This window comes from Montipora capricornis, chromosome 3, assembly GCF_036669925.1.
Source record: "Montipora capricornis isolate CH-2021 chromosome 3, ASM3666992v2, whole genome shotgun sequence".
In the NCBI taxonomy this organism is placed as follows: Eukaryota; Metazoa; Cnidaria; class Anthozoa; order Scleractinia; family Acroporidae; genus Montipora; species Montipora capricornis.
In genome coordinates this window covers 38,049,944-38,062,443 of record NC_090885.1, presented here as the reverse complement: position 1 = coordinate 38,062,443, position 12,500 = coordinate 38,049,944, and the positions used below count along the sequence as shown (strand labels likewise).

The following is a 12,500-nucleotide window of genomic DNA, read 5'->3' as shown; positions in this document are numbered from 1 at the left end:
AGCGCATTTCCCCGTAAAAATAGCATCCAAAAACAATACAATGGATCATTCCTGTTTTTGAACAGGAAATAGAGTGCTCCTCAAAAAAAACGGCAGAAGTACCGTGTTTGTGCCACTTTACACACATTCCTTAACGCTGCACCTCACACGAGAAGGTGTATGAAGTTAAGGAGGATAAGTTAGCTATAAAAATTACGGAGTGACATTCTTTTTATAACTGCGTTCAAATTTCAAAAAGATGCATGGCCAGCCAATTTTTCAAATTCCAATTTATTTCCATCCTCTCCATTCTTATCTACAGAAATAGCTTCAGAGCATTAATATATGGCATTAATATGGCTTTTGGCGGCAAAGTATGGCCATATTGCTTAAATCCAAAGATACCAACAAGTTTTCTAAGAAGTTGAATATGGCAAAAAAAAAGTATTTCAACGAAAAAAGAATGATTGCAAGCCGTTTCAAGAAACCCGAGAAGTGAGGCTTACAGTTCCACACCATTATCAAACAGGCCACCACTTTTATCACTTTTCTCTCAGCGTAGTCCTTCACAAAGGTAATATTCGATGCAAAGAAGGACAGTGTCATTTCCCTTCGTAGCACCATCTATTCCGGTTCAAGAAAACCCAGGATCCATTACCAGCCGCTGTTTCTAAAAAAGAGCCCGCCCTCCTCCCCTAGGTCCCCTGGGAAGGAACGAAGACCGGACTCGAGAGAGTGGCGATAATGAAGCCTAAATTAAAGCTGGATATTAAATGAATGAGCGTCAAATGCTGACAGCAAGAGAACTATCGTAATAAATCTATAAAGGATACATCCAATCAAAAAGCATCATGTAACTGGATTTACTGAAAGCAAATGCAAGTCCGCGAATGTCACGGCACAGGCCAACCAAGGTACGCTGTAGAAAAACACAAAACCAATAGCATCAACAGTGGTTGTTGATTTTATTGATATAAGAAGAAGACTTTGATCCAGCTACTGAGAGGTACATATGCACCGCCTGCATCATAGTTAAAATTAAAACGACACGAGTTTCCTCTTCATTCACTTATGTCCAGGAAGTCAGCATCCAATTTTGATATACGACACGTAAAGTCTGTGAAACTGCTACCTATTTCCAACAAGAACGTAACTGTTTTTATATTAGAATAGAAGCAGTTGTTCAGTTATGTTCACTTGAGGAGCAGAGCTTTGGGGACACTTTATGACGTTAAAGTGCTCCTGTGATAAAAAAAATCACTTCCTTTTTTCCTTCAAATTTTCAAAGTGTGTTTGCTTAACACCTGACTGGCAAAATTTTGAGCATTGATTTTTATCCAAAGGCCTTTTACTTTGAGTGTAAGTTTTAGATTTCACGGTCCGTCATTACTCACGTTCAAAACTGACCAATTGGACCTCAGAGGGTTGGATCCAGGGAAAAGTGACGTCAAAGGCTAACTAGCTTAAAATTTCAGCGCGTGAATGCAGCTTATTATATATGCAAAACGCGAGTTTAAAAGTCTGACAGCCCAAAACTCCCGTGCTGCATGTTAATTCTGTGGCGTACAAACAAATAGACCAATTTCGATATGTTAAAATTCAGTCCTGAACAAAAGACATCACCTCGAGGATCTGGGGAATAAATATAAGGAATTGGATGAGTTTATTCCCCATAGGCTCACGATGATGCCTTTTGGTTGTATTCTTAAACTAGCGAGCCTTTGCGATAATTTTCTCCTCGATCCAGCTCTCTCAAGATCTTAAATTTAGTAATGGCTAACCATTAAACAGGAAAATTCCAATCAAGGCTTAAAACTTTGGTCGCTTAGTGTTAAGTTAACACAGTTTTGAAATCCACAGGTCACAGTGGCACTTTAAATGTCACTATTCCTTGACACGAGTGATGTTGACGTTAAGGAAACTGAGAACAAGGGAACACTTGGTGACGCAAACACTCAGGGAAAAATAGAACTTAACTTTAATGGCGATGTTTCTCGTGACGTCACCCATTGTTATTAATATAAAACCAGAGCCTAATTGGCTGTTGAAACAATGATTTCTTTTGTTCTGTGTTGGCGAATTTGAATATCAAAAGAAATGTGACGTCAATGCTTGTAAACAAGAAATATCGCTATACTGTAACTTTCTTCAACCAATTTAATTTTCAAAGATTTATCACTGCTTAGGACAGAAGGGTTAAATTCCTGAAGTCACTTTTCTTTACGTTTAAAATAAACTGCATGGAAGCCGTACATGCACTTGTGATGAGATAAATCTCCCATTCTCCCGTTGCCAAAAGAGAGATTGCTGAAAACCGGCTACAAAACACCGTAGTCGCAATCAAAACGATGTTGTGTCCGAATCTACAAAAGTAGCGATAACATACCTTCGTTTCCTCAAGTTGGAAAGCATTCCTGTCAACAGTCACAAGACGACTCGCTACTGAATCCATAGCAACTGAAAACAACGAAAAAACATACTTTCTAGTAATGGAAAAGAGTATATCAATGTCCAACATATCAAAAGAGGTTTAAGGTTCCATCGCTTGCTGTCCGTGATCATCGGGCGTTTACGAAACTGACAGATACGACATTCAGAACGTCACCTAAAAATTCACGCTCATTTCTGTTCAGGTCATTTTTGTGTTTATTCTGAAGTCTTCAACAAGTGAAGTGTAATCAAAATCGAACTGAAAATAGGAACTTCTTTCTGGTAAGATTCTTAATGAATCTGAAGCACATTGCCTGCTTGTAACGTCCTAAAACGAAAGGAAAGTGTACTGCGGTCTGCGCAAACGATGTACAGAGCGATTTTCATTACGGTTATTTCACTTCACCACCATCCCCGCCATGTCACCTAGAGGTTGACACTGAGGGACTCATAAAAGCGAAACTGATACAAAAAGCAAAATAAAACAAAAAAAGAAAAACTTTACTGGTGATTGGCGCCATGAATGTTTCAAACTTATCTTCATCCTCTCCTAAGTCCACCATAAGCAATCTTCCCAGGGCAATGTAAAATGTGGTTCTACAGCGCATGTCCTTGTATGGACGCGAAGTGTGCGTTCCAAGGAATGGAAAATGTTCACTCTGGAAATAGAGAACACCAGTAAAAGGAGACTTGCTCCATAAATTCATTTTCATTGACTTTTTGTGAGAGGTTTGCCGGGTGTCACGATATTATAGCTTAATTCTCAAAACCAAAAAGGGACACACTTGCATCGTTGCAGATAAAAACTAATGATTCAGTTTTTTAACCAAGAATCATACTAGCGCAATGATGGAAAATTTTGGCGCCTACAGCTTCGGACAAGGAGGGTAACGATAGGTTGAAATTTTAAAAAAGTAGGCGAACTTTTTCAAATTTGTGGCTTTTGTTGAAAACTTTAAACAATCGTTGATGAGTGCGAAACCATTCATGGCCCGTACAGCGGCACTCATAGGCGCCATACAAATGCAATCGTCAAGTACTGCAAGGAGATGCAATACATATAGAGAACACAAAACGTGGCACTCATCGTGGCGGGTCAGGAGAGCAGAAGGGGAGCAGGAGGGGAGAAGGAGGGGAGAAGGAGGGGAGCAGGGATGGCTCAGTGGTAAGAGCACTCGCCTCCCACCAATGTGACCCGGGTTCGATTCCCAGATCCGGGGTTATATGTGGAATGAGTTTGATAGTTCTCTACTCTGCTCCGAAAGGTTTTTTTCCGGTACTTCCTTGCTCAATTCCTCTAACAGGCGCAAAGGCTAACGTGCAAAAACATGCAACATACTAATTTCCCTAATGAATTTTTCATGAAGATAAACATACCGTGTGGTTGTTGAGGACGAACTGTACCGCGTCTAACTTGACCAGTTTACGCGCACTACTATAGTTACAGTGTATTAAGGAACAATAATAAAACAACCAGGGCATTCGGAAATGATCAACAACACGAACACGCACTAACACGGCGAAGGGAAAGAATCGTCAAGTTATAGACCGTATTCATAAATGGCGGCCAATGGATTATTCTCTTGTCTTTGTGCTAACGAGACCAACAAGCTTCTTTCTTTGGCATTTTGTCCATGCAAACGAGGATAGTTGGTCTAATTAGCACTAGGACAAAGCAATGATTTATTGGCCGCTATCTATGAATACGGTCAACGACTGCTAAACAGCGGAGAGCATTTGCAACGCTCAGGGGTGTATTCGTCGTTTCCTTTGGGAAGCTAGCAGGTGAAAAGATATATTTCAGTTTGTTTTCATCCAGATAATCATATCATGAACAAAAAATCTTATTAAGAACCGCTGGTCCGGGATCTTCGGAAGATCTAAATATGACAAAAAAAAAAGAAAGGCTAGTTACTGTAGCTTGAAACCGTCAATAAACGAAAGGATATCCAACAGACAGGTCACTGAGAAGTTGCAACGTTTTAGAGATGATCGCTTCACTACTACCCCAGAACTTCATGTTTGTGATTCTGTTAAACACAAGGAAAGTATATTTACGTTAGCGTAGGTCAGAAAGTTATTTTATTGTTTATAAAAATCTCATTTCTTCCTTCTTTTAAGCGGAGGCAAAAGAAGGACAAAATTTGCGTCTGGTTCATACCATTACTAGCTTTTGTTATAATTGGGATAGCTATTACGAAGTATTGCGCGAAGTACGGTCAACGGTCGCCGCGGTACGCATCCAGCCGCGTACAACAAAAATGAGGGTGAACAACGACTTCGTTTCGTTTGGCGCACGTAAGTGTTTTTAGGTCATAACAGGCTGTAATTTAGCGCAGGATGAACAAATATCACTTAAAACCAAAATCAGTGAATAGACCTTGTGGCAAAAATGGAACAAATACGAAAAAGAGGCTCCATTGACAGTATTAGCCTCAATTTCATTCTCGTTCCACTTTTCATGTTCGTTGTGAATCAGCAGTGTGTTGTGTACCATTTTTTATGCGATCTGTGTGATGCAAATTATGTCGGATACACAGCCCAACGCCTTCATCAACACATTGCTGAGCACAAAAATTCGGCAATTGGAAGACATTTCTTAGAAGCCCACGTTAACAAAAACGTTTTGAAAGAATGCCAATTTACAGTTTTAAGAAAGTGCCAGGGCAAATTTGAGTGCCTTGTTTTCAAAATGCTGTTTACTAAGAAATTAAGCTTAATTTAAATATCCGTAAGTGCCAAACTTTTTGTTTAATTTTCTCTTTCTTTTTTTCCGTTCCAGATTAACCGTGAGAATATGATCATAGATTTCGCGTCAACCACATACACTCGTTTCTACAAGGACTAAAGGATGGTGCGACTCGCCTCCTGTAGGTTGAAATAATATTATAATCTAAAAACAAATCTAAATAATTAAATATATATCGATTAGTCTAAGTAAAATGTCATTTTTTGGATATTTATATTTATATAAATGACTGTCGCTCATCGATACGCAAGTCTAAATAACTATGTTTTTAAGATCTTTTTTAAACTTTTGTACGTTAGTTATTTGCCTAATATTGTCAGGTAAACTGTTCCACAGTACGGGTCCAGGGTCCAGATTTTTTCTGAGGTGGTAACGTCCTTCCGGTTTCACTCGTATCAGATTTTTCAAATATGAGGTGCTAGACCATAACTAGCAGAGTGATCTTAAAGATAACTCGGTATTGCTGATGAAGCAGCAAACAGGTGGGAGGGGCTCATTTAAGGGCAAGTGATATGAGCAGAACAAAATTCCCTTCGATACCCTTGAGACTCTGCAAAGCTTAAGACATACCTTATCCCATTATGACTTACATTTTGCCCATGAAGACACTCAAAACGTTCGATTCGTCATGAAGTCCAAGTCTTTCTGACAGCCGTCGATATACCTATCCAACAGGCAAAACAAATCACGTTTCTGATAAAGTATCGGTTTCCGCGAATTTTAAACCTAATCGAGTTTTGAGCGTCAACATCCCGTTCACATAATACAGTCAACCCAGGCTGAAATAACGCTATTACTGAAACACACACACAGAAGTTCAACGGCGACCAAGGACACAGTCGCCGTGTGCGAAAGAATGGGGAACAAAGTCACCGCCGCGATATGACAATGTAACTATGACGTCATTACACTGGAGAGATGCCAGGGAGTGTGAAAGAGGGTGGAAGCATCATCTTTGATTGAGGTCCATTCTGTCCAGTTAGGTCGAAACGTGGATTAGAGTAAAACCATTTCCAGTATTTGATTTATTATTTTTCTTTCGCAGCGCCTATGGTACGAATCTTTTTATACGACCAAGAATTCAAAGACTTCCATGGCTTTCATTAGATGATACGAAAACCCACAAACAAAACAAACGGAAAAATGGGAACGTACATTGTATTCCCCAGGCAAACCAACCTCTGGGGGCGAGACCGTACTTTAAAATATGTGGATGTCGTCAGAAACACTTTCAACGACTTTGAACCATCAAATACAATTTTCGATGACTTCAAGACCTCAATTTTTTTTGTAAAAATTCACGGGCTATCAAAGCAAGAGCGAAACCGCCTGATATTTCGTCTCATCGGGGAGGTCTCCCATCCACGTAATTTCAGGTGCACTAAAGTTAAGGTTAGGCTATCGTAGAAATGCTTGATATTTTAACTTCGCACAGAGAATGTTAACAGTTTGTCTGTTTTACCTTGGAGGTCTTTTGTGCCTGATCTCCGACATACATCTTGCGAAACTGCTCGAAAAAACTCAAAATGGCAAGTTCCAATTTCTCACTTCCTCGCTGAGAAAGTTGAGAATCTGTTAGATTCATTAGCTGCAACACTCTGCAGAAATAAAATACAAGCAGTGGAATCAAACTATTTTCCAAGAACGACAAGACTTGCACCCATTTAACATTTCAATGCTACCACGTTGATCAAGACAAATCAAATCAATGTAAAAACGACTTTAGAGCGGTTTTTTTTTAATCCACGCTTGGTGAAACCAATCGTGACTTGAACGTGCACATTTCCCACACTTTCAGCAAGTTACATTCAAATAATTAGAATCCTGTTTTGCTCCTCTCAGTATCGTGAACGGTGTGATTGGTTGGAGCAACAACAATGATGCTGATTTCACTACAGAATATTTAATAGAGGCTCTCGAGACAAGACAGCAGTGGCTTCGATAAGTACAGACCGACAGCCGACGAAAAGCGTCAGCTACTTCAGTGAGTAATTTTCGTTTTATTATATAGACAGGAGTGTTTTATTCATCATTTTTCTTTTTAACACCGAGCACAAACGTTATCACAAATTCTTGCAACTCGGCGGCAAGAATTTCTTCAACTTTCGCATTTCTTCTTCACTTGCAAGGAACTCCTTGAATAATTTTAAGTTGTATGAAGTTTTATTCTTCGTGTTAGCAGTTTCTTGTTTCTCAGAGAAGGACTTTACGTCAGCTTCAGAGAACTTCACGAATCTAGAGCTCGCCATTCTTCACTGACTGTCCATGCAAAAGGCAGGAAATGATGTCATCAATATCCTCACTAGTGAGGATATGATGGAAAATACGCCACTCGGGTCCCGGATGTAGTTTCGTATGAATTTTATGAGTGGTGTATTCTCCCGTAAAACACTCCTGTCTAGATAATAAAGTCGGTTACTCTACTCAAATCAGCCGCCAGCTTCAAATTCTTATCGAAGCCCCTGCAACTGGCACACGATAGGACGCTTCAAGCCTTCCCCCAAAAAAGGATGCAACACAGGTCTACCAAAGGGTTCCCCTTTTGCCGTATTTGACTAATACCCGTTATTAAAATACACAATGCTTCTCTAACGAGAGAGGTTCCAGCTTGAAGCAAAGACCACCATAGAGGAAGTATGACGCGCTAGCTCCCGCATCATCGCATCTTCACGTGAATGTTCGGCCTGGCAAGATTTCCCAGAGCCACGTAATACCAATGAATTTGTACCTACCTACAAACCAGTTCACCATCCAATGCATCATACTCGTCTATTGTCGAATAAGACACTCGACCACCAATAACAGAACCAATTATGTAAACAAGCCATGTCAACCGACCTGTCAAAGAATATTACGAAGCTGAAAGTGTTAATGACAGTCTATCCCCAGTCTCCCTACTAGCGCGGTTTTGTACCACCGGAAGTGAAAATTCCCATTTTTAAAAGGCTAAGGGACACGGAATGAAAATCGGTATGGAATTTTTCAAATTGCTTTTATCTCAGAATACCATGACGTTTGGATTAAGTCAATGAAGAAAAATCTGTCATAGACACTTTAACCCTTTCACTGCCATAAATGCCATTGACACTTATAGATTTTACTCTGTCTAACGCCAGACGATTTTACTCGTCAATGGGGGAGCCATCGGCAGTGAAAGGGTTAAAGGGAGCATAGTTTTCGAGTGGACCTAGATGTAGTTATCCCATTTATCAATAAAGCGGCCCAAAGTGACGAGTATGAAATTAAATCGTCTGGTGTTAGACAAAGTAAAATGTGTAAGTCCCACTGACTCACTCTCAGCCGAGGAGGCAAAGGGTTAATTAAGCAAAGACAACGACAGACACAAAAACGTCATTTGATGATGATTTGGCATTGTGTTCAATAAGCAATACTGAGAAGGCAAACGGCAACCTGCTGTTAATCATAAAGGACGGAAATTCTCTTATTCTATCTTGCTTCTCCTTATTTTGAAGTTGCTCGACATTTTCTGCTTACAGGCAATAAATGAACAAAATCAACAGCTTTCTTTGATTTTTGGCAAAAAGAAAGTTTCATCCTAGCCTTTGCTGTTTGCCGTTAACGCGATTCTTAATAATAATGTCACTAATGTGTATGTTATTTTATGAATTTTGGGGTTGCACAAAGTTGTTCTGGATGCAACTGATATCCCAGGATTCAAATTGTCAAGATTGGTGTGGATATTGGAAACAAAATTGCAAATTTATCGTCGGTGCTAACAATGTACATGTACGCTCTTCACCTCGGCTCAAAATTGGTCAATGTATACAATATATATTTAATTGACCGCTCCCCATAGGGGCTTTTCAGGGCCAATGAAAACAATCAACGAAACAACAGAACACAACAACAACAACTGTTAAGAATCCCAACTGGCCGGAGGCAAACCAGTTGGCTATTTACAAGTGCAGCTGGGAAGTTGAACCTGCAGGGACTACCAGGAACAAATTCAGCGAGTGGTCAGAGCGGGTCTTGAACCCGGGATCTCCGGATCTCAAGGCAAGCGTCCTGAATGCTGGGCCACACTGCCTCCCTAAAGAGACAATGTTTGTGACGTGATCTCCTGTTATTGGTGTCTCAGACAAAGCTTTATAGGCTATCGAAACAATGACTTCTTCAAATGGATTCGATGTTTGCAAAATTAACATCAGTGTTTGCAAGCAGTGAATATCGCTAATAATGCCCGAATCAAAAAGTTGTTATAAAAAATCTTCATTAATCCACCATATCTTGACAATGCAATATTGCAATGCAATCAATATCTTGATTTGCAAAATAGCGTTTGATCCGTTTATATTATCCCTCACCTTCTTGAATTGCCATATCAGTGGTAGAAGCTGAGGTGCTTCGAACCAATTCTTGATAGCTCTGTGCTGCTTGGTCAAATAACGAGATTAACAACTGGCAAGTCTTCTCATACTCACACCTCCCAAAAGTAGAAAGCTACAAACGAACGAGCCAGAATTAATCACTTCATATAATGTTAAATCACAAAAGCAGAGTGCCCATTCTTCTGATCATGTGGCGAAAAAATGATTGCTGATAATTACTGTGTTTCAACCGCTTTTTTCTTGCCATTAAAATCAATCCTCGTGCCAATTAATTTTGTCATCCAATGAGATCAACGCATATGTGAATTTTCCCATGCTTTTTAAATCCAGCTATGTGTATTTTTAGTTCTGACTGCCGGGCTCTTCGGGCTGTTTGTGACTGTCTTTACTAAGTCATTCAAAACTTAATACAAAAGAGATAACTTTAACCAGATCAAAAAGAAGGAAAAGAAAACAAGCAAAGCAATAAAAAGAAAGAAAAAAACTCCAGAGGCCATAGGCTATTTGCTTCAAAAAGGATTCAAAGACTTTCCTCGCGTTTCCTCCAACATGCACATGGTTAATAAACATTTCAAGATTTCTATCCATAATTCTCCGCATCAATACGCCATTGCCGAGATACTTAGCAAAACCTCTGATTTACCTGGTCAAGTTGCTGCTGAACTGTACCAGTATCATCCAAAGGATCCTCGACACTGTCCCTAAAACAAAAAAAAAAGAAGAAACCCGTCAATGAGCGGTCTGCATGTACATGGATATAGGGGTGTCTCATTAACGTCCTTGGGGATGGCATTGCCATGATCTGCTGACCTTATCACTGCTTCAACCGAAGCCAGCCTTGATGTGACATAAGCTTTGGTGACCTGCAAATGAAAAATAATATTTTGAAGCAATTCGTAATGCTTGAAATCTCAAGAAAAGCTGAAGGTAACAAAAGGTTAATCACTCAGGCCCAACTGACCAAAACGTAAAAATTTTGGTTTTCACAAAACCTGTTGTGACTTTGGGATTCAAGACAGTGAGTTCGATGACTTGCAAGTGTACATGTATGTGTTATGTACTGCAATATTGCGATATCTTACTCAACACCTTGGTCTTCATATCGTTAAAAACGTACTTTACAGACAAGCCATTGGTGTATACAAGGCAAGCAGAAGTTTCATTGATCCAGTTTACTTATCTTGACAGCCGAACAGATTCATTTTAGAATTAAATGCGGTGCATGAAAAATAAATTTAATTCAATTATTGTCATTTTATTACAGTGCATTTCACAAAACTCTTGGCAGACGATTTGCAAAGTTCGTTGTAAATTTCATAAGTTCGCTTCCAACTTTGGGAATTTCATTTCGGAACTGTCAATCAAATGGCGAACTTTGAAACGGACTTGGGAATTTCGCACCGAACTTCGTGGAAATGAACACTGAACACTCATCACAAAAATGCTGCTAAATACTGGAAAAGTATATTTTCATTTTCAAGAGTCAGGTGATTCCTGTGAAATAACGCTGAAGTTCTTGAAAGAAAATAAACCAAGATCTTGCGTTACGCTGCGGATGATCGATGCACGCAACGGGACATTTTCGGGCAAACACTGGAACGTTATTCTTTACCAGTTTGTTTTGAATTTCACTGCTGTAAATGCTGGCGTTGGTAGTTTTTCAACACTCCATATAGTTATTTACATCATTCAGTACACGCTGACCGAGTGATATTTCTTCATTTGTTGTCTTCGATATTCCCTCTCCGAACGAAAATATCAACAATTTTGGCAACGGTTTGTTTGGGAAGTCTCAGTTCCTGTCCTATTTGAGATGGTCCTTTCCATTTTAACCAGCTTTCAATAATTTTCTGCCGAACAAAACTTGGAATTGCCTTTTCTTGCACGGTGAAGGCACTCACTTCAAAACAACAGCCGAGAGCCATGGTGAAATTACTTCGCCACACTCCCACGAAGTTTGGCGCGAAATTCCCAAGTTCGTTTCAAAGTTTGCCATTCGATTGACAATTACGTATTGAAATTCCCAAGTTCGAAGCGAACTTATGAAATTTACAACGAATTTCGCAAATCGCCTGTCAAATCGCCTGTGAAATGCACTGTAAAAGTACCGCAGTTTGTTACTTTAAGTAATAGAAGACTTCTTCCGTTTTTGGATAGCCTGATCTTAACACAATGGGGGTTTGGATAATTCAAGACAGTTATGCAAACCAAAGACAAAGTCGAGGTTTTGCATAACTTTTGAGGGCAATGATTTTAGCGGAGCTCCGCAGAAGGCGCGAGCGCGAGCGCGCGCGCGGAGTACCATTGTTAAAAAAATATGGTAACCCATCGATGCGAGAAATCTTGGTTTTATAGCCATGACGTCATCCACCGTCCGCAGGTACGTACGTACGTCCACCCCTCCAAGAGCAAGAGGTCCCCAGTTTAATCATCGGTGACTCCAACGTCTGTTTCGACTTTCCTCTGATCCATGTAGCTATAGTTTTAAATACCCTTTAAATGGAGCACCGTCTGCTTCCATTGATACAAGTTTCATAACTGAAGGAACTACCGACGTTCAATTAAGTGACTTTACCTTTACCTTTACCTCTCATGCAAACACACCTATTGACCAATGATAGCACGTGTACTATCTGAGTTGTTTTACAAAATTATTTGCAATACAAGTAAGGAATACACAAGAAAGTACACGGATCCTGTCTCCCAACAAACACAAGTTCACTAAGAAAAAATAAAATAATGACGAATCATCTCACTGGTCGTACCTCTGGCACGTAAGATTCCAAAAGGTGTGGTTCAGTGTTTTTTACATAAGGCATTGAAGCAACCATCCTTTGCCATAAACTCAAAAGATAATGTAAGCTGTTTGGAGCAAACTGCCACATCTGAGAATTAAATGGCAATAGAAAAATAATGTAGTTATTTACTAGAAGATTTAAAATGATACCACAAAAATTTGATTATGCACAATTAAGATAGTAAGGGCCTCAAAA

The 12,500-nt window shown here is 39.6% G+C and overlaps 1 protein-coding gene across 1 annotated transcript in view; it reads right to left on the bottom strand.

Moving 5' to 3' along the window:
• The window catches only part of LOC138043054 (exportin-7-like), a 47,888-nt gene that overhangs the window by 17,650 nt on the left and 17,738 nt on the right, over window positions 1-12,500 (bottom strand). The window contains exons 14-25 of the mRNA XM_068889164.1: window positions 12,273-12,392; window positions 10,318-10,370; window positions 10,151-10,208; window positions 9,484-9,619; window positions 7,891-7,996; window positions 6,621-6,756; window positions 5,749-5,822; window positions 4,359-4,439; window positions 3,787-3,850; window positions 2,915-3,068; window positions 2,366-2,436; window positions 813-898 (exon numbers count right to left, since the gene is read on the bottom strand). Coding sequence (XP_068745265.1) covers window positions 813-898; window positions 2,366-2,436; window positions 2,915-3,068; window positions 3,787-3,850; window positions 4,359-4,439; window positions 5,749-5,822; window positions 6,621-6,756; window positions 7,891-7,996; window positions 9,484-9,619; window positions 10,151-10,208; window positions 10,318-10,370; window positions 12,273-12,392 — 1,139 coding nt within the window. The remainder of the gene's footprint in view (window positions 1-812; window positions 899-2,365; window positions 2,437-2,914; window positions 3,069-3,786; window positions 3,851-4,358; window positions 4,440-5,748; window positions 5,823-6,620; window positions 6,757-7,890; window positions 7,997-9,483; window positions 9,620-10,150; window positions 10,209-10,317; window positions 10,371-12,272; window positions 12,393-12,500) is intronic.